Here is a 27,380-nt window from a genome sequence, read left to right as displayed (position 1 = left end):
TCGCTCCTTCAATGAACATTTATGTGTGATGCTCCTTTGTTGAACATGGCATGTCTTGAGAGCAAGAAAAAGCAATTATTTACAAGCGCACAGTGCATATAACATGACATAACAAGACTGAAAAACAAAACAAAACAATCGTAATGCGAACATCTCGGCAACTGTACCACGAGGTATGTACAAGAGCCACTCTTTGCACATAGGTTTGGAGGCAACAACCGAGAAATTAACCAGTGTTAAAAACTGCGCCATGTGTATAAGATGGCAACACGTAGTGTCAAAAGTAGCACTAACATTTGCCTATTATGAAACAGCATACACTTTATGCACGACCTACTTTAACAAAGGTACACCGGTCAAAGTATATGAGTGACAGGCGAGTCAGCGTACATTACAAGTGCCGAAGATATATCTTACCATCGTATGAAACGTAACAGTTTGTTGGCAGCGGCTTCCCTTGTGTGAGACTACCGCCTGTGAACACACCATAAACAACAGAAATCCCTCTGCACAAACACGTAAAAGACACTAGAAGGCGATGACACCCAAAGCGAAATAACGGCCAGTGGAAGTCAAAAAAACGTTTAAATCGAAGGCCAAGACGTGACAAACACATCCTACCGTCATCTTTAAAGTCACAACGCAAGGCGCCCGGCGTGAGAAATGTGCCGAAACTGTCCACACGGCTTTTCGTAAAGAACTGCTGGCGACATGAAAGTACAAAGTTCCCCCCCTTTACAAGCTGTGCAGTGTGGTAACTTACGTAGTTGTCAGCAGAGTTCGTCGGAAGAGGTTGCGAGTGGCGTGCACAATGCAGAAGTACAGCGAGATCACCGAGTTTACAGACGTCTTTGCACCTTTTGCACACGTGACATTAGTGGGGACCGTGCAAAATGGCTTTCCTTGTAAAAAAAAGATGATACCAACGGAAGTGCTGGTTCGGTAGGAACACGTGCCTGCGTGCCTAAGCGGACAATCTACTGGACCGCCCAAGGCAATCTTCAAAAACGCTTGCTCCCACTCCCGCTGCAACAAGTGTTTAATTGTGTTCAGGCTCCCATAACACTGCTGACAAGCCAGTAGAATGTGCCAGTTTTTGCCACCAAGTCGGGTGTTCGATAGCTAATGGACAGAGCTAACAATAAAACAAAGCAGAGACAACAAAGCAGTGGATGTTCCCTTCTTCCTAGCGCTCTCAGAATGCTCCCAGAGAGACAAAAACAACTTCACGAGATCAAGGTAATATTAGACAAGTACCAAATAAAGTACCAAGGCGACCAATGCTAGCAGTATCAGCAAATGCCTGCTTTTCCGGTAGTACTGCCAACACGAACACATGTTCCGTGTTCTCAAAAATGTACATACCAAATAAGGCGCTCGGATAATTTTTACGAAGCTTACCTTTCTTCAACCGCATGGGCGGGCCACAGGTGGGCCACATGGGAGTGCCACAAAAAGTGATATCCCTCATGTCGCCTACACGAGGCCTCTGTCTAGCAGACCTGTTTCACTTTTATCAAAAGTAAACCAACAAAGATAATTTTTACAGAATCTACAAATCACAACATAGCTGAATTAAGGCTGAATTCATGCGTCAGTGTAGAGAGGGACCACATTCGCAGGGACTAAAAAAAAAAATCAGGGAGGTGCATTCTGATTAATGTGAAAAGCATCTGTTCTCAACGCACACGACGACTCTGCACCAAGTAGCACCGATGTGCACCTCGGTGCATCAAAAATCACTGATGCAACTTGGTGACGCAAAACTGTGATGCAAAAGAGACTCGAAGAAGCAATAGAACAGACGGGAGAGCAGTAACAAAAAAAAGATAAAAAACTAAGAAATGGCAGTTTTGTATGTCTACACATCCGTCACTTCTGTCGCTTTGGCACCGTTAGGAGTGGCTTCAACGTCGCCGGCGGTCGCAGAATCGTCCACGCGGCACCGCTTCGACGGGGTCTCTTCAACAGTGTCCTTGTCGGACTCCTTTGTGCCTTCCGACGGCTCTCCATCTGCAGGTAATGACCGCTTCTGTCCTCTGTTGCCATTGGCGACGTGGTCGTCATCTTTGTCTTGATGGAATTGTACAATGATGCAGGTCATGTTGTCACAGCCCGTGCCGTCGCCTGTCGTGTCTGGCGCAAGGCAAGCGTCGAAGAGCTGGAAAGAACAAGATAAAAAAAGTAAAAAATGCAGCTCCACAACTGTGAAACCTAAGGAAGTGGAAGTGTCTAGCACAAACAACCCAGCAATTCCCTTGGCAATCGCATGCTTTCCGAGGTGGTGGCGCCCTCTACTGCGCGGTGCAGGTATCAGCCAGATGATTCAGAAGCATTTCTCGCGATTTCAGGTAAATTATTGCGATTAATTCTTCATTATTTCTGTAGTTTATAATATTTTAGACGCTGTTCATTTTACACTGGTTTTGAGCATTGTTAGCCTTGTTTTAGGAATCACACATCTCGAGCTAGTTGGTTGATCATAACAAAGCAAAAACAACATGCACTTTACGAGGACGGACGGAACACAGGGCACAGGCGGTGACTAACAACTGGAGTTTTATTGCTCATATGCTGCGGTAAACATACAGCATGTGTCAACAACAACGAAAAAAAAAAAAAAAAAGAAAGAAAGAAAGAAAGAAAAAGAAGGCGCAACAAAATGAGCAAAGCCTGACAGATACACGTTCAAAGCAGTTGATGAGAGGGAATCGTGACTATCCAGCCCCCGATAGGAAAGCTAACTCTTTATCTAAAAGGGCTATGGAAAGGATACTGACGCAGCCGTCTTTTAGGTTCACGATATTATGGGCTTTTATGATTTCTCGAGCCATGTTGTCACCACACCTGCGCAGTACGCTCGTGCTACTGAATTGAGGCGAGCACTCACAATCTCAGCAGTGGATGCCCAGCCGACAGTGACAGTGCGAATTTCAGGACATCTGGGCATCCACTGCTGGGACTGTGAATGCTTGCCTCAATTCAGCAGCACGAGCGTGCCGTGCAGGTCTGGTGGCAAAATAAATGCGATTAGGCCGTACTGGCGCGTTTGCCGCCTGCTGCTAATCAAGCCTACATGCATTTCCGCGGCTTATCCGTAAAGCCATCACTGCACCGCGCCGTGATAGTGGCGCCTTTGGATTCCTGGTATGCTTCACCCCATAACACATAAGCATTGCGACAAAGCTGACTTTCGAGCACTACTATACGGCGGCAAACAGATCAACTCAAGAAAGCGCTGGTTCAAACCTACGGGATGATAGATGCAGCCGCGGTGGGGGCTTTAATTAATGCCGTTTCGGACCTAAAATTTGGGCTGAAAGTCCAAAAAATCAGACGTACACTCATGTCTATGGGACTTGTGACGGTGCCGTGAGAGTGTCCGAATTTTCAAGCATGTCCGAAAAATCGCCAGTCAACTGTATGAACAAAACTTTGCCATTGTGCAGAGGCACCTGCCACCTGCAAAGTCACCGATTGACCGACTTACCATTTCGCAGATTGTAGACAGTGGACGGGTACCTTTGTCCAGTTCGCGCTTCACAAAATCCACCACCTCCTGACTTGTCATGTTGTTCCTGCAGAAAAGATTTTCTTTGCGTTAAAACAATGTTAACCAGGACGGAGGAAAGATCATTTGCAGTGACGTGTCCGCGCGTTGTCACACTGAAGTCAGGTGCAGCAAAACTTTTCATGCATTACAAAAAGTATTTTCCATTATGGTTGGTACATGAGGTTCAATAAAGTTAGTCTATGCTTCTGAACTTCACAGGAATGGCTGTTTGCATAATGCAAGCACTTCAGTCATAGAAATCTTACTTTGCGCATTTTGCGGTGCAGTTGGTTGTGAGCTCCCCATGTGTGTGTGTCGTCTTCTCGACTTTGCCTTTTCGCATTATTATTCAATCAGCTGGAAACACCAACATTTATCGAAACCTGAGCGTTAACTTTATTCTCCAATTCCCCGTACGAATCAAGCAGATTTAAATTTTAAATGTCCTGTCAATGTCACAACTCAATAACAAAGAGTAAGGGTCGATGTTTTATCAAAAATTTTCATCTTTCACATATTCTAGTTGCTGGACGGTTCAGTGCATATCAGAACATATTTTGATAACGATGATGGTGGTATATGGTGCTTAATGGCGCAAGTGCCAGTGAAACAGATTTTGAGAGCCCATCCGGAAGACCGCTTCTGGGAGTTCTCACCAGATGCCGTCGCAGGCCAAGACCATAAACTCGTCGGTGGCAGGATCAATGTCCAGTGCCTTGACGTCGGGCAGCGCAGTGATCATCTGGTCCCGCAGCTCAAGATCTTTGTTCCGCTTGTACGCGTGGTCACCTGTCGAAAGAACGGAGGAATTTTCTCAATAAGGGGAAAAAAAAAAATCACAGCATATCCACGGAGTGAATGATGATGAGTGGGCGAAGCTGCGGAGGTTCATCGGTAAACCGTGAATCTTCCGTGAATTCTGCCCAGTACATCATCACCGACATGAGATCGGGCGCGTTTATACTAAAGGTTCGATGAGTTATGACGACTTGCAGCTCACTTTAATTTTACATGTACGCTGTGAATTTTCATTGTTTAGAAAACCATTGCTTTCGAAAACATCTGGCGTCTTTCGTTAAGCAGCTGGCGTCTTTTCGTTTTGCTTTAGAAACATCTGGCGTTCTTTCGTTTTGCTTTTACGAAACATCTGGCGTCTTTCGTTGGTTTATTTCATCAATCAAGGGCGTTTTGAACAAAATTTTTATTGTTTAATCACGCACAGGAGAAATCTCACCAGGCACTACCTTGGAGGTAAACAATGGCTGCTAATGGGAATGAGAGACAGAAGAAGTCGGCTTTTAGCTAACGCTGCGAATTTTTTATTGTTTAACAACGCACAGGAAAAATCTCCCACCGGCACCACCTTGGAGGTCAAAGTGTAAGAATGGTTACGCACTACGACTACTACGACTACGACTACGACTACGAAGGACGAACGGGTGCCGCCTTAAGGAGCTTCGCCCCTAAAAAAGAATTGCAACTGATCAAACAATGCACGAATTCCTTTTCAGTCAGTTGAATCGTGATGTAATGCATCTCACCTTACTCTTTTCCACAAGGTACACCATCATACAGTTTTGAAAGGTCATCCATCCATCCATCCCCCCCGCAACTTATTATTTTCTACATATTGATACCATACATCCGCCGCAGCGTGGCTGCATGAAAGACGAGGAAGACGACGTCGCTTCTCTGGTTGTTGCTGGACTGACGCCATCTTGTCCACCCTGCGCTGTTTTAACGATTTAATAAATAGTTACTGAGCTACCCGTAACATTATTGGTGGAGGTGGACGATTCCCGTACCTCCATGGAGACGCGCAGCGGTCGCAACACCGGCGAGCCCTCACCGACTTCGCCTGCCGGAGCTTCATCACCGCCGACCCCTTCCGCCCCAGCTACAACCTACGTCACGTTCTCGCCCCCCCGAGATCCAGGCACGTTCTCCGGAGATGGTTCTACCGACGTTGACGCCTGGCTGCACCGGTACGAGCGCGTCAGTGCTACGCACCGCTGGGATCGCACACTCATGCTCGCTAACGTTCTTTTTTACCTCGACGGCACTCCGCGGACATGGTTTGAAACCCACGAAGACGAAATAACGAGCTGGGATCTCTTCAAAGAGAAGATCCGCGACCTTTTCGGCGATTCCTCTGGTCGTCAGCTCGCTGCAAAGAAGGCTCTCGCCACACGCGCCCAGACTTCTACGGAATCATACGTTTCCTACATCCTTGACGTCTTGGCTCTTTGTAGCAAGGCCGACCAGCGCATGTCGGAGGACGAGAAAGTTAACCACGTACTAAAAGGTATTGCCGACGACGCCTTCAATCTGCTGGTTTTCAACAACGTCGCGAGCATCGACACGATCCTTAAAGAATGCCGCCGTCTCGAACAGGCTAAAGCCCGCCGCGTACCTCAAAGCATCACGCGCCTTCCGAACACAGCGCCTACTTCGTCTTGTGATGACGTCTTCCGCCAGACCCCTCCATGTGACAACCTCACCCGCATCATTCGTCGAGAAGTCGAGGCAGCGCAACCGGTAGTGACTCCATTCACAACGCCTGAGCCTTCCCCGACCACGCTTTCCTTGATCCAGGCCGTCGTCCGTCAAGAATTATCGAACGTCGGCCTACATCCTGTTCCACCTGTATATTCTGCTGAGCCTTTTTATCGTCGGCCGTCAACTCCTCGACTTGCGTCCAAATATTCTCGACAACGCAACCTGTCCGAATGGCGTACCTTTGACGACAAGCCCATATGTTTCAACTGCCGACGCGTTGGTCATATCGCTCGCCATTGCCGCAACCACTGGGCTCCAACGGCACACTATGGGTCTCCAAACCAGGCCAGCTCTGTCACCCAGTCGTCCTCAACACTTGCATCTTCTATGCCGACCACATTCTCTGCTCCAGCCGCACCTCTGACCAGACCTCGCTACGACCGCTCACCATCCCCTGCTCGCCGTCAATCTCGCTCGCCCCCACAATCTCGCCGTGCTGCCTCTCCGACCTATTCGCAGCGCCTCCGACCGGAAAACTAGGCAGTGCAGCTTCTGGAGGTGGAGCTGCATCGACGACCTCAGCAAGAAATCCTCTTTTGACGTTAACGACCAACCGGAATCTTTTAGACGTTACTGTGGACGATGTTCCTGTGAGCGCGTTAATAGACACTGGGGCGCATGTGTCCATTATGAGTGCTGCTCTTCGCCGCCGACTTAAGAAGGTTGTCACGCCCGCCCTAAACCGAGCCGTACGAGTCGCCGACGGGGGAACTGCCGCTATCCTTGGCATGTGCTCTGCCCGAGTTACTATTGAAGATAGAAGCGCTGTCGTTCTTTTTGCTGTTATCGAACATTGCCCTCATGAACTCATTCTCGGTATGGATTTCCTAGCCACTCACTCTGCCCTCATAGACTGTTCAGCCGGCTCTCTTCACCTTGATTTGCCTCTCCTTTCCGATCCGACCTACCCACCTCAAAGTCGTCTGAGCTGCATGGATTTCATACGCCTCCCGCCTAATTCCGTTATACACGTCGACTTATCCTCCACGCCACCTGTACCTGACGGCGATTACATGGTTGCACCGATTCCTGCCGTGATGCTTACGCGTGGCGTCGCTGTTCCGCACACGATTCTGACAATTACTGGAAACCGCACCTGCCTTCCTCTTGTCAATTTCGCATTGACTGCACAAGTTCTTCCACAGGGTATCTCCCTCGCCCAAATTACCGCTCTTCAGGACCACCATGTCGAGCCCTTCAGAGTGGACGATTGCTGCAGCTCAGCCCAAGGTTCAACTTCATCACCATCCTCGGGCGTCGACATTGAACGGATGGTTTCATCGGACCTCACGTCTGATCAAGCTGCAGCTCTTTGCCAAGTTCTGGAGCGCTATCGCGATATTTTTGATTTTGCCAGTACATCCTTAAGCCAAACGACCGTCGTTACGCATCGCATCAATACTGGCGATGCGAATCCTATTCACAGGCGTCCATATCGTGTTTCCGCGTCGGAGCGTACAGCAATACAACAGGAAGTCGAGAAGATGCTCGCGAAAGACATTATCGAACCCTCGTGCAGCCCCTGGGCTTCTCCTGTCGTCCTTGTCAAAAAGAAGGATGGAACATGGCGCTTTTGTGTAGATTATCGGCACCTCAACAAGATTACCAAAAAAGATGTTTACCCTTTGCCCCGCATCGACGACGCCCTAGACTGCCTGTATGGTGCTACTTATTTTTCAACTATCGACCTTCGGTCTGGCTACTGGCAGATAGCCGTCGATGACATGGATCGCGAGAAGACCGCATTTGTCACTCCTGATGGTCTTTATCAGTTCAAGGTGATGCCCTTCGGTCTCTGTAATGCGCCGGCCACCTTCGAAAGAATGATGGACTCATTGCTCCAAGGGTTCAAATGGTCCACCTGCTTGTGTTATCTCGACGACGTTATTGTTTTTTCGCCCACATTCGACTCACATCTCAGTCGTTTAGAGGCAATTCTTGACGTTTTCCGTAGAGCCGGACTTCAACTGAACTCCTCCAAGTGCCACTTTGCTCGTCGTCAAATCACCGTGCTTGGCCACCTCGTCGATGCCACAGGCGTGCGCCCAGATCCAGAGAAAATTCGCGCCGTTATAAACTTTCCTGTTCCGAAGTCCCCAAAGGATGTTCGCAGCTTTGTGGGGCTGTGCTCCTATTTCCGGCGCTTTGTTAAGGACTTTGCGACCATTGCACGCCCCCTCACAGACCTCTTGAAGAAAGACGCCCCGTTTTACTGGGGCCCTGATCAAGCCTCATCTTTTTCCCAACTTACGACCCTGCTTACCACGCCGCCAGTCTTGGCCCACTTCGACCCATCAGCTTCAACCGAGGTCCGCACTGACGCCAGTGGGCATGGCATAGGAGCAATGTTATTGCAACACCAACGTGGACACGACCGTGTTATAGCCTATGCAAGCCGACTGCTCTCTCCCGCCGAGCGCAACTATTCAATCACGGAGCGCGAGTGCCTCGCTCTTGTGTGGGCAGTCGCCAAGTTTCGTCCATACTTATACGGGCGCCCATTCTGTGTCGTCACCGACCATCACGCGCTCTGCTGGCTAGCCTCACTCAAGGATCCCACAGGACGACTCGCTCGCTGGGCTCTACGCCTGCAAGAATACACGTTCTCTGTAACGTATAAAACAGGGCGATTGCATCAGGATGCGGATTGTTTATCCCGCTACCCTGTGGAGGAAGCAACCGATACTGATACCATCGCAGACGCTTTTTCTGTGTCGCAGCTGCTCAATATTGGCGAAGAGCAACGCAAGGATTCTTCTTTACGAGCCATTATTGACCAACTTGAGTCCACGCCTCGCGACGCGCCTGTACGAATGTATCTCGTCAAAGACGGGATCCTATACCGCCGCAACCTCGATCCACTCGGCTCCGACTTACTCCTCGTCATACCAGCCCACCTGCGTTCGACTGTCCTTCACCAACTTCATGACGCTCCCTTGGCGGGCCACTTGGGCGTTTCCCGCACATACGACCGTGTACGTCGTCGTTTTTTTTGGCCTGGACTTGCCCGTTCTGTTCGACGCTATGTCGCCGCTTGTGAGCCCTGCCAGCTGGATGCCTTCAGCCGATCGACGTTCCCGCTGAACCTTTTTTTCGAGTTGGTCTTGACCTGCTTGGTCCTTTCCCACTCTCCAGCTCCGGAAATAAATGGATTGCTGTCGCCACAGACTACGCGACGCGGTACGCTATCACACGAGCGCTTCCGACGAGTTGCGCTACCGACGTTGCGGACTTTCTGTTGTACGACATAATTTTAGTGCACGGAGCCCCTCGCCAACTTCTCACTGATCGTGGCCGCACCTTTCTCTCAGCTGTCGTTGACGAAATCCTGCGGTCTTGCAATACCAAACACAAGTTTACGACTTCGTACCATCCACAGACGAACGGCCTCACGGAGCGCCTCAACAGGACCATAACCGACATGCTCGCAAAATACGTTGCGGCTGATCACCGGGACTGGGACATTCATTTGCCATATGTGACGTTCGCCTACAATTCCTCGCGTCACGACACTGCCGGCTATTCACCATTCTATCTCCTATACGGACGAGAACCCGCACTACCCTTGGACACCTTGCTGCCCTCCGCCACCGAATATGCCGCAGAAGCCATCGCCCGCGCCGACCACGCGCGCCAACTCGCCCGTAATCGCCTCGAGGCCTCGCAGGAGCACCAAAGACAGCTCTATGATTGTCGTCATAGAGATGTGCACTTTTCTCCGGGTTCTCTTGTGCTCCTCTGGTCTCCCACTCGGCGTGTGGGGCTTTCTGAGAAACTCCTGTCACGGTACACTGGACCATACCGTGTCGTTCGCCAAATCACTGACGTTACGTATGAGATCGTCCCAGCCGATCCAACAACGCCATCAGCAGCTACGAGCGACGTCGTTCACGTGTCTAGGCTCAAGCCTTATTACCCTCCCTCGACCACATCTGTGTAGATTAAGCACCGAGACGGTGCTTCTACCGCCGGGGGGTTATGATACCATACATCCGCCGCAGCGTGGCTGCATGAAAGACGAGGAAGACGACGTCGCTTCTCTGGTTGTTGCTGGACTGACGCCATCTTGTCCACCCTGCGCTGTTTTAACGATTTAATAAATAGTTACTGAGCTACCCGTAACAATATTATCACCATGAGGTAGACGTTGCTACTTGCTGCGCCTACAATTTTATTTATCGCTTCATTCTGTGCACTTCCAAAGACTGGAACTTCTGATATCATTTCCACTGCAGGCCATGACATGTTTTGTTTGTCGATCTATACTTATTTAACCAACAAGGCAGGAAGTGAACAATGTTGTCTTCTTTTTTTCTTTGTTTTGTAAAATGTACCTTGTGTCTTAATTTTTTTGTTGCGTGACTGTTGAAAATTGTGTTCTAGTTGGTGCCTGTACGTGTTTATACTTTTTATTTCATTTAGAGCGATGGCTCTGCTCCTCCCTGTATAAACACGGAAAAAGCCTGTGTGCATGCATTTGACCTTCAACGAACACTATACAGTAGACTCTCAGTAAACCGAAATCTGCTAAACGGAACTGCGGCTTAAACGGAACAACTGCATCTAATATAATTGGTTTCATACTTGGATTCTGCACTGCTGTTCATCTCTCAGTAAACGAAACTCCTGTTAAATGGAACACATTTTCTTGGTCCCTTCAGGTTCCGTTTAACGAGAGTCTACTGTACAGTAGAACCTTGTTGATACGTTCCCGCTTAGTACGATTTCCCGGCTCTTATGCTTGCAATAGTGAAAATTAAAAATAACCCAATACAGCTGTGTGTAATACGTGCCGGTTACTTTCCTGGAAAATACGACAATTCAGCAGCAATGTCCAGCACCGCAGAAAACTGCGGTCGTATAATAGGTTTTGTAGTCAAACTCTCATTCAAGTGTGCAAAAAGGGCCCTCTCGTGTACTTGTGAAACGCGAAGTGGCAGACAGCCACCGCGTGGCGATGGCAGCTTCTCTGCAATGCATTCCCCCCCCTCTGCGCTCTCTGCTTTGCTGAATTGTCCCCTCAGCGTCTCTTCTGATTTGCTCGGCGACGACACAACGACCCAAAAGCAAGAGGCGACGCTGGCCGTCAAAATTTTCAAACGGACAACACGGACGTAAACAATAAAAAAAAAGTATTTTCTATAGCACTTGGCACGATTTTGCTGAGCACTGCAAATCCTTCATCCCTAGCACGGTACATAGATGCACACTTGTTCCACACACTTAAGTTCAGACCCCATGGCTACAACAACAGCCTAGGAACTAACAATGCGGCCCAAACAATGGAGCCTGTCGCTCCTCCAGCCCGCCACGGTTCGGTATAAGCCCTACGGAAATGCACATGCCACCGCTGCAGCAGCACAACGCGCCGCGACACCTAACTATAGCAACGACGCCATTGTGCCCAGTGTATATGGCTCATAATTTCCCCCACACTTTTCTCCCCGAGCGTGTTCGTTCTCGGGTTACTTCGCCCATCGCGCGGCGCAATTCCAGTAGGTGTGCATTTTTTTTTTCTCTGGCTAGACAATTCTGCCTACCAGCGAGTCATCAAAACCTGCCAGAAAAAATTTGTTCTGGAAAATATCTGGAAGGTTTCTGGTTATCAGATGCCAAAACGAGACGATGTGCGCTCGCCGCCATCTTTGTGAAGACTTGACAGTCGCAATGAGGGCGCTATCTTTTAAAGCCCGTTCCAGCGTGCGAGATGGTGCGATTATGAGTGGCGGTGAACATACAACCGCAAGTCTCAAGTTAAGACAGAACACAAACTGATCAGCGCGAGTGTACGACGTAGTATGCGATAGCTGCAGGCAGCTATCGCTTCCGAGGATGGTTATCACTTTTGCGAGATTTCGCATATCGCATTATACCGCGATTGTTACGGGCACTGTGCAGAGTTCAACTTGTTATGCCTTTAGCGGGGCGGCAGTTTTCTTCACTGACGGGGTGAGTCGCGCGTCATCTTTCGAACATACTTGATCATATCCCACATGCGTATGCTCGAGAATATCATTTCCGCTCTTAGGCAAACCTAGCCCCATATTTCCAAGCGGCAATGCCGAAAGAACCAATGCTGATGCGGCGCAAAGTTTCGTTTGCTGACATGGCGGTAGCGTTTCTTTAAGTTTACGGCGGTTGTCCCAGAGTTTGAGTTTGCGATATTCGGGTTGCCTCGGGATTTCAACACACGTAACCACGACGTTATTTCCGGTCAGGACCGGAGCTAGCTGGCTGACCTCTGGCTGCCAGCGAGTTCGAAAATCGAAATGCCCCTTCATGTTTTTTGAGAAATAAATGTTTTTTGCCTTGCACCTCAATATGGGCTTGTCAGCCTAAATTTTTACTGGATTCGGATCGTACGTTTTCCCAGATCATAGGTTTATTTTCTGCGTTTTTTCGGAAATGTATCAACGAGCTTCTAGTGTACTCGTCGATTTTTCTTGGGCAGTACTGTGGAAGCTACAGAACCTAAATGCTTGCCTGCTCGCGCGCCATGAAATAGTACCTATTTTTATTTTCCAATTTTCAGTAGCCTAGCTCGAATTAATAAAGCTTTCTTCATCATAAACATAAAACAAGTACAGTCGCCGACCGTTTATTCGGACTCGGCAGGAACCGCTGAAAAGTCCAAATAATCGAGAGTCCGAAGAAAGGATTCAATAGAAACGAAAGCACCTTGGCCGGAAAAACTTGTCAATGCACGTCTGCACATACCGTATTTATTCGAATCTAGGCCGATAGTTTTTTCGGAATTTCTTTGTATCAAACTCCAGGGTCGGCTTAGATTCGAGGATTTTGAAAAACGCGCCATTTTTCATCGAGAAAAGTGTTGCAAAGCTAGCGCCACCTAGACAGTATTGTAGCCGTTAGTAGCCGAGCCAACACCTGGCTTAAGTACGCACGCGAGGCCGCCATTTTTAACTTTGTGGCGAGTGTTGAGGCGAGCCGTTCGTCAGTTCGAGTCTCGCTTCGAGTGGGCTGTGTGTGGTGTAGCTCAATGGCGCCAAACGAGTGTAGTCATTATAGTGTGGCGTATAAAAGGAACGTTGTACTAGCCGCAGAGTCGTCCTCCAACGTTCAAGCCGGGCGGGACTTAGGAGTAGACGAAAAGAATGTTCGTCACTGGAGGGGCCAACGGGAGAAGCTCTTCGCGTGCACCGCAACGAGGATGGCTTTTACTGGTCCACGGAAAGGCCGTCACCCTGAAATGGAAACGGCATTGGCCGACTTCGTTCGGACTCAGCGAGCAGCTGCCCTCCCAGTGACAACGGAAGTGCTCCAGGCGACGGCGAGGGCGTTTTCAAGGGAGCAAGGTGTTTCGGCGGCAGACTTCAAAGCCAGCCGAGGCTGGCTGCAGAAATTCATGAAGCGCTTTGGCTTCAGCCTCCATCGTCGCACCTCAATCGCGCAAAAGTTACCGGCTGACTATGAAGAGAAGTTGCTGGAGTTCCAGCGTTTCGTGCTTCGGAAGAGAGAAGCGAGAGCGTATCTGCTAGACCAAATCGGCAACGCGGACCAAACGCCGGTGTATTTTGATATGCCGGTGGCGTACACAGTCTCAGAAAAAGGGGCCAAGGAAGTGAAGGTGCGCTCTGCGGGCTATGAAAAGCAGCGCGCAACTGTTTTTCTCTTTGTGAATTTTACCCAGCCTACATTCGAGGTAAGTTTTTTTTTTTTTTTTCGGGCTTCGGACTTTAGGGGGTCGGCTTCGAATCGGGGTCGGCCTAGATTCGAGTAATTACGGTAAGCATGCTCACGCACGACCAAGTAGGCCTGTATTTTAGCCAGCATTTAGCCATCGCTGTACGCTGTCAGTAGCAGCACTGTCACGACCAGCATTAAATCCGCATTTGATAACTGTGGTGTGGGCAGTGCGTCACTGGAGTCACTGTGCACCCGTGCTGGTTCGAGGACCTGATGGATGATCTCATCATTGCCCAATTCAGCGAAAACTCCCGAGCAACATCAGATTGAGGTTGGCCACCTTCCACCTGACGTATCATTGTGCCATCATCAGTGTCTTGTAGTTGCCGCGTTTCTTCATTGGTACCGACGGCACAAATGGAACAGGTGGCGTCAGAACCACATCAGCAGATCCGGCCTTGCATGCCAAGCAACAAACAAGAGAGTGAGACACAAAGTGCGAGATGCTGATAAGGCCTAGATGCAGAAACAACTGACAATGCCAACCCTTAACAACCAAAGGGAACGACGTCGGGCTAGTTTGCGCTGCAGCACTCGTGGTGTAGTTCTTTCTTTGTAATACACTCTAAGAAAAAGTCGAGTATTTGGGGGGTGTTTCTGCCACACAACAATAATCGTCATCCAGTTTGCTCGCATTTCCTTTCTTGAAAACCCGGCTCTCGTCACTTTCCTATCAAGAATGCTATGTCACGCTGATAACGCGCGAACCGTTCGTGACCGGGAAGTGCTGGGACCGCAGTGATAATGCGAGGAATCTACGCGAGGTGGATGACGATTATAATAGTGTGGCAGAAATACTTCCCAAATACTCAATTTTTTCTTAGAGTGTAGAGGAATCCTTTAAGTCTCTTTGTCCATGTCGTACGTGTGGTCATTATTCTCAAATGCCACACCGAGCTGACTCCGAGCACTGCTTGGCTTGGCCTGCCAGCCATGGTAGCCATTCAAAAGATACTCAACTGGCTAAAGCCAAAAGGCGACCATTATGTGTAGCCAACAAACATAGCCTTCGAGAGCGGCAATTGTGATTTCTGCGTGTATTTTCACACTGGCACGACCTCTAGCCATAGCCAGGGCAACCTTTCAGTGCTGGCAACCAAGCAAAAATATTGTAAACATCGCTGACAGCTTGTGACGGAGTTCAATGTTCCACTCGATCAGCCAGCCTGAGTCCGAAAAATCGTACGGTGCACTATGGGGCATCCGAATTTTCAGTCATGATTTTACATTACTTCAATGGGACGAGTGGCTTTGCCATGAAGGTGTCCCAAAAAGGTTTTTGACTGTGTGGGAAGGTTCTGGTAGAAAAAAATTATTGTACACATTAAATTTTTTTCTTCCTTCATTTCTTGGACAGCCCAACGTTCGCAGCGCATTTGTGCAGACGGCGCCAAACAGCGTCTGTGTGTTGTCTTGTAGTGCAACACGTTGTCCCTCCTGTGCGACGTGTAGCCAAACCGTGTACAATTCATGTGGTCCTTGCCTAAACTAGGACATGCAGAAAAATTAAATCTCTGCAAACCAGTGGTCTCGTCCTTTTTCAAAGCGAGCAAAACTGAGCTATCACTTCACAAACTTTGTTTAGCCATGCTCAACCACGGCAAGTTTTTTTTTCTTTGTGTGGTCTACTCTCCTCTGCAAAGCTCTGTGTATGTGAAGGTAAAAAAAAACACAAATAAATACATACATAAACACAGCGACCAAACAGTTTGTGGTGCACTGACCTATGGCTCGAGAGAGATTGAGGCCACCGTTGACCCGCCCTTCCTTCGTGACACGACCGCCGGCGTTGCGGATGCGGTTGTACTCGGCAGCGTCCTCTGGCTTGTGGTCGAGCGACATGTCTAGAGCCTGGCCAGAGCGGCAGACGACACAGCGAGAGTCGCCCGCATTCGCCACCACCAGGTGGCGTCCTCGGACGAGACCGACCACGGCCGTGCAGCCGCTGTCGTAGCCAGCCTGCAAAAAAGGAAAAAAAAAAAAAAAATGTGTGAGTGAACCAAGTGACACCAATGGGGTTCAGCAACATTGATAGAGTTAACCCTTTACTGCCGGTTGTCGCGAATTCGCGACATACCGAAAGACGCCGATTAAGTAACACACGAAACGCGTTGATGCGTTCACCGGCGGCCGTCACGTATTTGCGGCGAACGTAGCTTTCAGCACTAGACATCTAGCGCCATCGCATGTAAGGTATTGCAAGCTGGAACCGAGTGTTGTGTATCAGTTGCCGGAGAGAGCGAAGCACGTGCAACAGCTCTCACTACTTCGTTGTTTTCTGTCCAAGGGACGTAAGTTCCATCTCCTATAAAATGTTTTCGATGTGCACGCATACAAGAGGTTGCACACGACATGTCACGTTGTTTAGAAGTACGTTATTTCCTGCGCGATCCTCGCTTCTGTGGTATGTCGCGAATTCGCGACATCCGGCATTTGAGTCAGTCAGTGATGACTGCCGGTATGACAAGTTCATCATGGACTTCCGCTCATTTTATGGGAAAAAAAGCCTTCGCATGCACTTGCCACCTGAAGATAAAAGTGACGACAGCTGTCTCAATGACAGCGAAGACGACGATGTCGATGTCGATCATCATGCACAAGCACGAGTGTCTTGAGTGGGGATGAAGACGAAGATGTGGTAGACCAGCCAAGCTAGTGCCTCTCTAAAACATGCAGTGCGGTGAAAAAAAAAAACTGTCAAGAACAGCGGGAAATGCCACACTGGAAAACCGCTCATCTTCAATGTGACACTGTCCGAGCTTCTACTGAATATTCCAAGGAATTTTTTATGACATTTTCACGGAACACATCGTTCAGCAGAGCAATCTGTTTGCGACGCAGAAAAATCCGAACAAAGGACTGGCTCTGTCTCGTGGTGAGCTAGATCTATTTCTCGGTGCCGTCACTTTCACGTCATTCGGTCGGCTCCCAAAAAGTCGGCTATACTGGGCGGCGGAGTCTAGGGCACACGTGGTGGCCCACACGATGTCACGTGATTGGTAGGAGGCAATAAAGTCAAACTTGCATTCAACAACAATGACGACGCCAAGTTACGTCGCCCTGAAGAGATCCGCTTCATTGATGCGGCGATGCCATACTTATGTTGCATTGAACATATTGAGCTACTATTGGCTTAAGTGCCGGTTGTCGCGAATTCGCGACATACCTAAAAGTATGCATTAAAGTTGCATTTTGGATAATACAACTGCTGATTTGTGTTAAGGCTGCTATTTAAAGCTGAAAAAACGAAAAACAAATTTTTTTCTTCGGTGCTTTCATAATTCAGGCATTAAAGGGTTAAGCAACACCCACAGGATTCAGAAACACACATGAGGTTTCACTCCAATGCAAACTATTCGCACAACAGGAAGTTGAATTGTCATTAAATGTTGTTAAAAGAAGGCAATGGTCCCTATGCAAGATCGGTAGTGCTGCACAGAAACATGCAGCAAGTTAAGGGAATAACAACACATTTTTAAGTTGTAGAAGTGACGGCTCCATTTTTGGCACAAAAAACAAATGACATTTGGTATGTACAGGGTTAGAAAATGCAACATATTGTCTCAATTTGATGGCAAAGTTGGTCCCGAAATGCTGAAACTGACATATTCGACATTATCATGACACTATAAAATAGAGCAAAATTTGTTGCGCAGAAACAAGCCAACGTACGACAACAACACTCTAAGTAAACAGGTGTGCTGTGGCTATTTTTTCTGGCTGCGCTTGGCACATGGCAGCTGCAATGATTGCAAGAACAAAGGTGCGCACGAAGAACCACTATACAAAGATGTCACAATGCATTCAACCGTGCATCGGTGTTGCTTATTTAAAGTGCAGTATAATTGTTAAAGAATGCACGCTTGCGCGAAAGGTATTTTCATAGAGAGTTTAAAACAACGCGTTCACAGAGTTCAGCCATCGTGTATGGCCACAGCGACATCATCTCAACATCTTGCCAGCGTGTGATAAACCGCATGAGCGGTTTATGATGCTGGCAAGTTCAAACCACATCAAAACACAAGTTTACAAAACAACAATCACTAAAACACAAGAAAATGCTCGTTGAAAGCTTCAGCTGAAAAAAAAAAATGCTGTGCACATCTGTCACAGCACAATACTAAAAGCTACAGTCTACGTCACTCAAATGCCAAACTTTGCCAATAACCGACGGTGAAAAGGCGTGTTCGTTTATCCTGTGGATGTCAAGACAGCACCGTACAGCACTGTGATGTAAAACTAACATTGCCAAAAATACTATGAGGCGCCATCAATTTTCCAGTTTTGCTCACCAGCCAATCAGCACGCATTGGAGGTGACAGTTTGGTGACATCTCAAAAAAGTGATCATCTCGGAATAAGGTCCGCAGCGCACTTCAACAACAGTAACCATCTCTGCAAAGAGGGATGGGATGTGAGCCTCACCGTTTCGGTGTCACCAGTCGGTAATGTGTTGAGTTGGCTGAGCCTGCGTTTCAGTCGCTCGTTCCAACCACCACAGCCCCTGCAAAGGAGATGAAAAATTGATACCTTCCATATGCAGGTTGCGGGATCAAATTTTGGGCCGTGGCAGTCGCATTTTTGATAGAAGCGAGAATGCTCGAGGCCCGTGAGCTTAGATTTAGGTGCACGTTAAAGAACCCCACATGGTCAAAATTTCCGGAGCCCTCCACTACGGCGTCTGTCATAATCATATCGTGGTTTTGGAACTCCATCAATTGTTGAATACCTTCCATAGCCGTAAGAACAATGTTAACAGCGTACCAACATTCCTTCAGCCTGTGCGATAAGGAATAGATATGAACGCAATACTAATGCATTCATGTTTTCTAAATTACAACATTGCGCTTGTATGGACATGAATTATATACCCAGAATTGATCAAAATTCAGTACAGCATCGCAATTTTCGGTCACCACTGTGCATTAGTCCAACAACAGTTTATTTAGTTGCCTTTATGACAGAACAGATACGTAACTTTGTCGCGTCAGTAGTGGTGTGGCAGATCATAGCAAGCAGCTCCAAGAAATCAGACAGCAATCGATCGACACTGTTTTCATTTCGGATCATGACTTATGTTCCATCTTACATAATTATTTACTTGGCAATGCATGTATATGGTACAATTTGGTACAACTCGCTGCACCTGTGCACAAGCACAGCGAGTAGCCCGTTCGTTCAAGGCGGCGAAGACAAGTATTTTGCAAGCAACACGCACCCTACGTCTCCGCGTGGTCCTGCACAACGAGGCACGGCAAGCTTAGGTTGCCGCCTAATAAAACATCCAGTATACGCTCGCTGTCAGTACATCATTGTTCTCAGTGCCAGTGCTGCTCAACACCAGAGAGCCACTTTCGTTTCTACAAAGCAACGAGCACTAAAGTGGTCCCGCATGATGAAGCGGCGGTGAACTTGTGCACGACAACCATGGCGCGATTGTACCACCATCAATCCGCATAGCTTACACCACACGCGTAGCCAGGCAGATAGCTGCAGATGACTATGATATGGCCATCGACGATAAGCCATAATGGCACTTTCATCACGGGCTGTCACCTCACCTTCGCTCTTTTCTGATGCTTATCTGTGGAGGCATTGCCACAATCGCGTGGAAGCCATAATCATTGATCGGCTGGTCTCTACCATTTCCGAAAAGACACATTGTGGTGTCGACGAGTTGAGGGACGCAGTGAACTTTTTTGTGCGACGAAAAGTTACAGCGGTTATTGCATTTGTGGTTTCTTCAGTTCCAAGATATTGTTTGGTTCATCATAGGTAGTCGTAGCTGCAAAGAACGGCGCCAGAAAAAGTTGCCGTGGAAATTTAAACGCAGGGCTTGATGCTGCCTCCTATTTTTTTCCCCCTCGCTGTCATTCTGCCACTGAAGAAGCATCAGAAAAGCGAGCGACCTTGCTCGCAGCGTCCGAAATCTCCGTGCAGGGCTCGCCGATCTAGGATATCTTAGCCGCGAGTAAACTGGAGTGGGGCAAGCACAAGTGCATGCCTCCGTCACGCTTCGGAAGACCTGTTATAACTTTTTTTTTTTTTCGCTTTGTAGGCACCATATTTTTACCGCGACTGTGTCTGAAATGTTCATTGTAGAAGTAGGAGGCTTTGAAAAATATTCACTATTTGTGGACACAGTTTCAATGGGTAGCATAGAAAAATCGTAAGTGCGCTGAAATATGGTCGGTACAACCTATAGATTGTTATATGTGGGATGTACAGTAAAACCTCGTTAATTCGAAGTCACTGGGACTGTAAAAAATCTTCGAATTAAGCGGGTTTTCGAATAAACAAAACATATAAAAAGTGGGATGCAAAGAACTTTGTTCAATTAATGAAAGTAATCAGAGGTGGTCGTTTGGTGTTCCTGCTAGTTTGAGGCCTCAAGGATTATGTTTGACAGCAATACCCGGTCCCAATTTTGCCACAAACCCAGGAAAACAGTGGGCCTCGCTGCTGCCAGCGCATAAAACAAAAACAAAAACCACAATCTTGTGGTTAGCTGAATGCGCGCCTGCAGAAAAGAAGACGTGCTTCAGTGCAGCACAGTGGTGACATGTGGGCAGCATGTCCCCTACTCCTCGCAGCATCAGTGCGTCATGATGCGACCATTCGCCCCTTCTTTCTGGTAAAATAAATAATTTATTATTGGCCAGTGCAATGGAATTCGTAATGTCTTATGGCTGGAAGACATGATCACTGAGGTTTACGAACAGAGTTTTCGAAGTAGGTCTTGCAGGCAAGAACTCCACCAGCAGTGCAAGTGCGAAAATTGCCGGAGCAACCGCCAATCGAAGGTTCGCATACATCGTGAATTTCGTCACATCGTCCTTTATTATTTTTTCTTTTCCCAGAAAGAATGGGTAAATGATGACGCGCTGACGTTGCGAGAAGCATGCGACATGCTGCCCGCGTGTCACTGCTGTGTTGCAGAGCACTACTGGTTTCTCACCTTTCTTCTTACTGTACAGAAGGCACCCGTCGCACATCATCAACACAATACTTCCACACAAGCCGGATCCATCCGAGTGTGCGCCTATTTCAGACACAGCCAGGCTTGCTGAAGAGTGTTGCGAGCTTGCCAAGATCTTTACAACGTACAAACAAGAGCTGCAGAAGAGCATTTGCGGTGGCACCACCCCTTCTGAGCCCATGTTCCTCCCTAGAGCGCTCGTATGGCTCTCGATCCCTACCACTGCCACTGGCCTCTCTTCAAAACTACTGCCGAAATACGAAGGCCCCTACCGTGTTGTCGAGCGCACATCCCCGGTAAACTACCTGATCGCGAAACCATCTAACCATCTTCAAACATGCGCCGTTCGAGGGCGCGACATTGTCACCGTGGAGCACCCGCCCGTAGTGACCCGCTTTTCGAACTCGGGGTAATTGCAGCGAAGCCTCTTTGGCTTCTTGAAAGGATGCCGCTCCCGTTGAAAGCCTGTGCTTTGCCTTTGCGTGTTGTCATTGAGTGCCATCAAATAAACACCTTAACATTTTTCTTTTCCGCCGGCAGCAGCGCGGCTTCCGTGTTGTTTCCGCGGATTTGCCGCGAAATTGGGATCGGGAATTGGCACATAGCACCCAAAGTTTTCGAATGAAACGGGCTGGTGCTGACCACCGTTTCAAATTATCCACTAAAATTTACTTTGCAAAATACGGGCCCGCAGAAACCATTCGAATTAAATGGGATTTCGAATTCATGAGGTTTTACTGTACAGTTGAGTGTAAAATAAATGAAATTAAATATATGAAAATTAAAACTTTTCGTGGTAGTGCACTTGCCAAAAAAGCTTTCATCTGTGATAAAACCACCTGCCCAATCTGATCGCTTTCCCCCCTGGGAATTTATTTTATTCTTTAAAGATCCCAGTATTCAATATGATTTGGCTTGATTTTGGCACTATTTCTTTAACAATCCATTTGTTTTAAAAAAGACGCACAGCCATAACACCTGTAACTCTGAACCACACTACGACACAGAGCAGCTAGCCGCACAACGACTACGCATAATTTCGTGCAGAAGAGCCAGCCACGAAAGTAGAGTACAAGCGACTCACTCTTCGTCTCCTTCCTCTCCTTCTTCCCCCTCCTCCTCCTCTTCTTCCTCGTCCTCCTCATCCTCAGCTTCTTCCTCTTCCCCGGACTCTTCTTCGTCCTCGCCACTCTCGGAGGAATCGGAAGACGCGTCCTGGTCAGCGACCAGCGCCATGTAGGGCTTCCAGTTCCGGCGCGACCTCCTCCCGGACTGTGGCTCCTCGTCACCTGCGCCTGCTGACCCTGATGACGATGCCGATCCACCCGCCTCAGCGGTGTCGCACGAGCTTCCTGCCTTGCCTGCAGGAAGAGGAGACAACAAAATCAAATTTGCTTTAATTTCATAGCATTGTTATTGTTTTTTTTAAACCATATATATGTCCAGTGACTCGATAATAGCATTATACAACTTTATTATAATTCGTGTTAATTTTTTATGCATGTGCCCAATTACCCTTTGTAATGCTTTGGCGCTTGAAGGTATGTGAAATAAATAAATAGATTAATAAATAAAAGCGAGACATTCTTCTGAGAGTGCTTTTGAGGCAACATCACACAACAGTATGCAAGCTCCATCAAAAGAAGTGCCAACAAACATTCTGGAAGGCTTTAGTACACTCTACTCGAACGTGAAAAGACACTTAACAGCCATGAAGACTGCAGAAGCACGGAAATGCAAGACATTGCTATTTGGCAACGAAGCTGGTCTCAAGGTGATGTACCTGGCATCACTGACATTACCGTAAAATCATTGACAATGGGCAAAATTTGTTCCTGACATGTAGCAATAAAGCTAGGCATGATGATGTTGCTCATAAACATATCAACAACCAAGAAAAAGAAATTGAGAAATTTTGTCAGTACTCAATGAAATTTATCACAGCTCCCATCTTGATTAGGCCTCACTGGGACTTCTCATGCCATCTAACGTATTCATTACCTCATACGTCGTCAAAAGATTTTAGGAATTATCCCAAGCAGCAACTGCGGCCTTCTAGTTAGGATAATGGATACTAAACAAAACTTTAAAGGACAACTATTCCCGTATAGGAACAGCTAAATGTTGTACGACTTCTCTGCGGCCAGAAAGCATAGACAAATGCAAAAAATCTTTGAAGTGGAAATGCTCCTCTAACATTTTACTAGTTTTCCCACATAAAAAGCTGACCATTTTTTTGAGCCTGCACATATGAAACACGGCAAAGCCCTGTACAGTCCACTGTTAACGGGATCACTCGAATGTGCACCTTTCGAATTGCTGGCCCCCTAACTGCAAGTGGATGGGAAAACATACTTTGTGCAGGATACTAGTCTGTCCATAGGAGTCAGAACTGTGAACACCAGTAGTCTTATGCAAATAGAAGCCACTACGTTTTTGCAAGAGAGTGAAATCCAAACATGCCTTGAATGCAAACGTTCCCTTCAACAGTGAACCTGCCTGTACAAAAGAATGCAAAGATGAGAGAGGAATGCACGAAGTGGTGTTACTTGTGTTAGTTGCTTTTCTTTCGTTTACAGTCCTTTAAGCCTCGAATTTTAGTCTAGCAGCATGCCTATTTGCCTGAGCAGACTTAACAGCATGACTGCAACAATGCTTAACGAGCGTTAAGTGGAAAACCAGCCGAGACCTCACCTTCATCGTCGACTTTCTGCTCCGACTGCTCTTCCTGCGAACACTCCCCGTTGACAATCTTCTCACCCGCCTGCTGAGATTCCGGTTTGTCATCGGCGTCGCTTCCTCCGGTCACGCCGCCCTTCTTTCCACCGTCCTTCTCTTCGCATACGGCTTCCTTCACTCTGCCGCTGTAGCGTGCGAGGAGATCTTCAATGGGCATCGTGGCTTCGGCGTGAAGCATGTCCGCCTCGCCTTCCTCCGGAGTCGCTTCACCCGAATCGTCGGAACTCGTACCGGCCAGTGCCTTCAGTTCGCTCAGTCCGGTGGTAGTCACCAGGCTGGCGTCGAACTGAAGAAAGCCCTCCCGCAGGGCTTCCTCGAGGTTCCCTTCCTTGTAGCACGACAACGTTTTAACAAAGTCGGGCAATTTCATGGCGCAATACTTGGCCACCTCGGCACCTGAATGAAATGTGGCAAGGTGAACTGTGTCAAGCCCAAGTTTCACCTTAGTACGTGCTTCAGCTACGACGCACTGTCCCGAGACAGCGTACTCCAGCTGCAAATACTTCAAACCTTACTAAGAACTAAGAAAATTGTGCGACAGAAATAAAAAAAACGTTAACCACACAAACACGGCACCTGTGTTTGTGTGGTTAGTCCTTTAGTCTTTCTCTGTCGCGCTGTTTTCTTGATAATGCATCCGTACCAACTAGCCCAATTGTCAGTGTTGTTTCAAACCTGCTTTCCAAATTCTTTTACCACTCCAGCGAGTGGTAAAAGCTGTGATTACTCAGTGTCTATAATGTTGTGCTGCTAAAGATGAGTTTATGGGTTCGAATTATCCGCTGTGATTGCATTTGGCGAAAGGAGTATGCAGGAATACCTATCCACCAAGCTTAAGATTCACCAGAAATGAAATGGGCAAAGTTATTCTAGAACCTGTCAATATGTCTTGCATAGTTCCTGAATACGCATTGCATCACTTCAGTTTATGGTACTACGTCCGTACCAACAACCCTGACTAACCACCATTTTACAGTTTCTGTGTTGCTTCAGGAAGTGAAGATTCAATGGTCTCTCAGTTTCCTATGAGTACAGTTGGCCCTGTGATCACACTTCTAGTGCACATGCTACCTTAAAACAGCAGGCCTTTAAAAGCTGGATCATTAGGTTATCATGCAGCTACATTTGTCACGCCACTGTCATATCTACATGCGCATTTTATTAACTGCAATAAATTATTACAATGCTATAAGACAAATAGAAAAAAAAAAGCTAGTTTCATTTTCTACAGTCCTTTCTACAGTTTTTTTCTACACATATCTTCAAATGGGTTAGTAGGTAGACAAACAAGAATAAATATAATGACTTATACTGAAGTGGTTACGTGGAGCAGCAGTACAGGAGTACTTGTAATCCTCATTTTGAATACGTAAGCTTTTTTTCTTGAGGTTTTTCAGTCAAACCTGAATCACAAGCTTGTGATCTTCTTTATGATATTGTTTTTAGACATGTGCTAAATTTACTAGATCTGAAAAATAGACAATGGGGTCTAATCATTATGCAACCACACTTGGACAACCTACAAAGGTAGAAAAATAGGAACCCTCATCAGTAACTGCCTGTTGCGTCAACAATGAATCTCTGTAAAACAATGAGATGACTGGAGATTGCTAGTACATACTATTTTGTCTGCAAGTAGACATGAAATAGGATGTGCAGACGGCAGCGAAAGAATGCTGGTCTAAGAAAACTTGTTTAACTGTTTGACCCTTGCTGAATGTGAAAGGCGTCATTTACAGTCTCATGGTGTAAAGTATCTATAGTGAGAGCAAATAAATACACTCATTCACAATGTGACACAAGTCACTGGTGTGTAAGTTGACATTGCATGGAGATTGAAAAGGTCGTCAGCAAGAAATTATATTTTCAGTGTCAGGCTTCTACGCTGATAACAATCACCACTGATCATAGATATGTCGTGTCACAACTCGCAGTAACATACAGCAAAGTGCATCTGTGGTCACTAACAATATTACTCTAGTTTAGCTCAGCTTAGTGATTAGCTCAGATTAGCATCACTAAGCTGCAACTTTGCCACCAAAGGTGCAAAGTAACAGGTTTTGCTTTAGCTTTAAATGCACATTTTATCTCGTTAATGTGGACCGATATTTGTTGAATAAAACACGAATATAACGAATTATTGGATATACAAAACAATTAGGAAAATTTGTGATGTATCTAATTGATATCAACCTGTAAAGAATAGGAATTCATTAGCATTATGGAATATACCATAGGTACTTTCATGGTGAGTGCTACTTTGTTATTGGAAGATTTACAAAAGGTATTTTTAGCGCATTCAACTTCTAGCAGAATTCACCCTCACTTCAAACTCGCATTCACGAGCAGCTTGCCCCTTCTTGACAGGATAGTGCACATGCTTTGTTTACTTCTTGCAGCGCCATTGGTTTTGAGCGGGGTCATACATACTTCGAGACCAACGAGTAACAGTGCCTGCAGCTTTCATTAGAACCCAACAGGGGAGTCAAATCAGCGATGTTTGGTCAAGAATGTCCTAATGATCGTTCCTGTCAATCAACGAATGTCTCATACACATGCGTCAGAAGGTTTCAAACAGCGACAGACCACGGATGCAAGTTACACTTCGCGCGTACGAAAGCAACCGGCAAGCAGTGGTGTAACGATTGTTCAGCCACGCAAACAGTGATTCGCTCAGTTTTGCATAGAATCGTCGAAGGCATACTTACCACCGTGACCATCGTAGACGGCGAAAAACGAAGTGTCTCGATCATAATTTAAGATCGTGTTGTGGGCATCCTGAAACGAGAGAAGGAACGCCAGAGTGGTCAGAGGTTTGTTTACATCAACAACGTGGGCGGAGCCTAAGCGTTAAAAAAACTGCCGCACAGTGAACGCTGTGTTTATATCGGGAATGTGAAGCGCCAAGATTACAATGACGACTGAACGGAAAGCAAAAGAAAAACGCAAATGAAACGCGCCGGGAAAGGTCGCGACTTCCGCGGCATCTAGCTCGCAGTCCTACTTCACTGATCAGAAAAGGTGCAGCGAGCCCGCCAACGCTGCTGACCACAACTTACTGGAGGTGTCGTGCACTACCAGCGACGCGTCCGCGGTTTCCAAGTTCTCGGACGTCTGTGCGGCGTCGCCGACTTACGGCGACAATAGTGTACGATCTGGCACGTCACGAACACAATGAGAGAGAGGTCTTACCTCTTGGCTCATTCGCCAGCCTTGCATCGACGAAGCGCCGTACGATATGCGACTGCCCGTCTCGTTAGTGGAGAACTTCTCCGTCACGGGCTCCGACAAGTAGGCACCCATAGCAAGTCGGGTATTCGACGAACGCCGGCGTTCGATTTGGCGATCTCTTCAAATGTTTTTTTCCGTTGTTTACAGCGGTTTATTGTAACTGGGCGCACGCAGCCATTACACGTGCCCGCTTATGCCCGCTTTGTAGAGTTGAAAGCGGCGATCGCAGCGCCCCCGATATCGCCTGTCGACGAAAGGCAGCAATAGAAAATACCGGAGATGACGTCATGGTAATAATTAGAGAACGTTTAAGACAAACAATACTCAATCCCGTTGTCTTCTGAAAGAATGTGCCACAAGCTCATTACCTATGAAGAGCGTGTGCCACGCTGTACTTGAAAAGCAATAGTTATCATAATAAATTACAGACGAACTCATTCGTGTCGCGGAAGCGGAGATCCAGCGGCCAACGTTACTCCGGAAATCGTGTTGTTTATCTCCAAATTAAGAATACTTGCCAAGCCTTATTACGCATACCGTTAAGTTCTAAATCTAGGAGCCTTATCAAAAAAAATTCTAACCTCTGTATTAACCTATGAGGATTTATTTTTAC

General features: G+C 47.3%; 1 protein-coding gene across 1 annotated transcript; it reads right to left on the bottom strand.

The window, feature by feature from the left end:
- LOC119407098 (uncharacterized) lies at positions 1-26,985 on the bottom strand. Its single transcript, XM_037673940.2, has 9 exons — positions 26,729-26,985; positions 26,245-26,314; positions 23,492-23,932; positions 21,882-22,158; positions 18,244-18,322; positions 15,544-15,778; positions 4,210-4,342; positions 3,491-3,578; positions 1-2,161 (listed from the first exon to the last, which is right to left on the bottom strand). The coding sequence occupies exons 1-9, from the start codon at positions 26,837-26,839 to the stop codon at positions 1,862-1,864; spliced, it is 1,734 nt and encodes a 577-aa protein (XP_037529868.1). The 5' UTR covers positions 26,840-26,985; the 3' UTR covers positions 1-1,861.
- Positions 26,986-27,380: the final 395 nt, after the last annotated feature.

Source organism: Rhipicephalus sanguineus, chromosome 10 (genome assembly GCF_013339695.2).
Source record: "Rhipicephalus sanguineus isolate Rsan-2018 chromosome 10, BIME_Rsan_1.4, whole genome shotgun sequence".
Taxonomy (NCBI): domain Eukaryota; kingdom Metazoa; phylum Arthropoda; class Arachnida; order Ixodida; family Ixodidae; genus Rhipicephalus; species Rhipicephalus sanguineus.
The sequence above is the reverse complement of the archived record's forward strand: the minus strand, read 5'-3'. Positions and strand labels throughout refer to the sequence as shown.

Bases quoted from the DNA above. Each gene is read 5' to 3' on its own strand.
- LOC119407098 (XM_037673940.2), bottom strand. From the start codon at position 26,839: ATGGGTGCCTACTTGTCGGAGCCCGTGACGGAGAAGTTCTCCACTAAC. The intron at 23,933-26,244 runs GTAAGTATGCCT...CATTTCATTCAG, and splicing joins CGTCTACGATGGTCACGGTG to GTGCCGAGGTGGCCAAGTAT. The intron at 4,343-15,543 runs GTCAGTGCACCA...TTCTTTCGACAG, and splicing joins CAATCTCTCTCGAGCCATAG to GTGACCACGCGTACAAGCGG.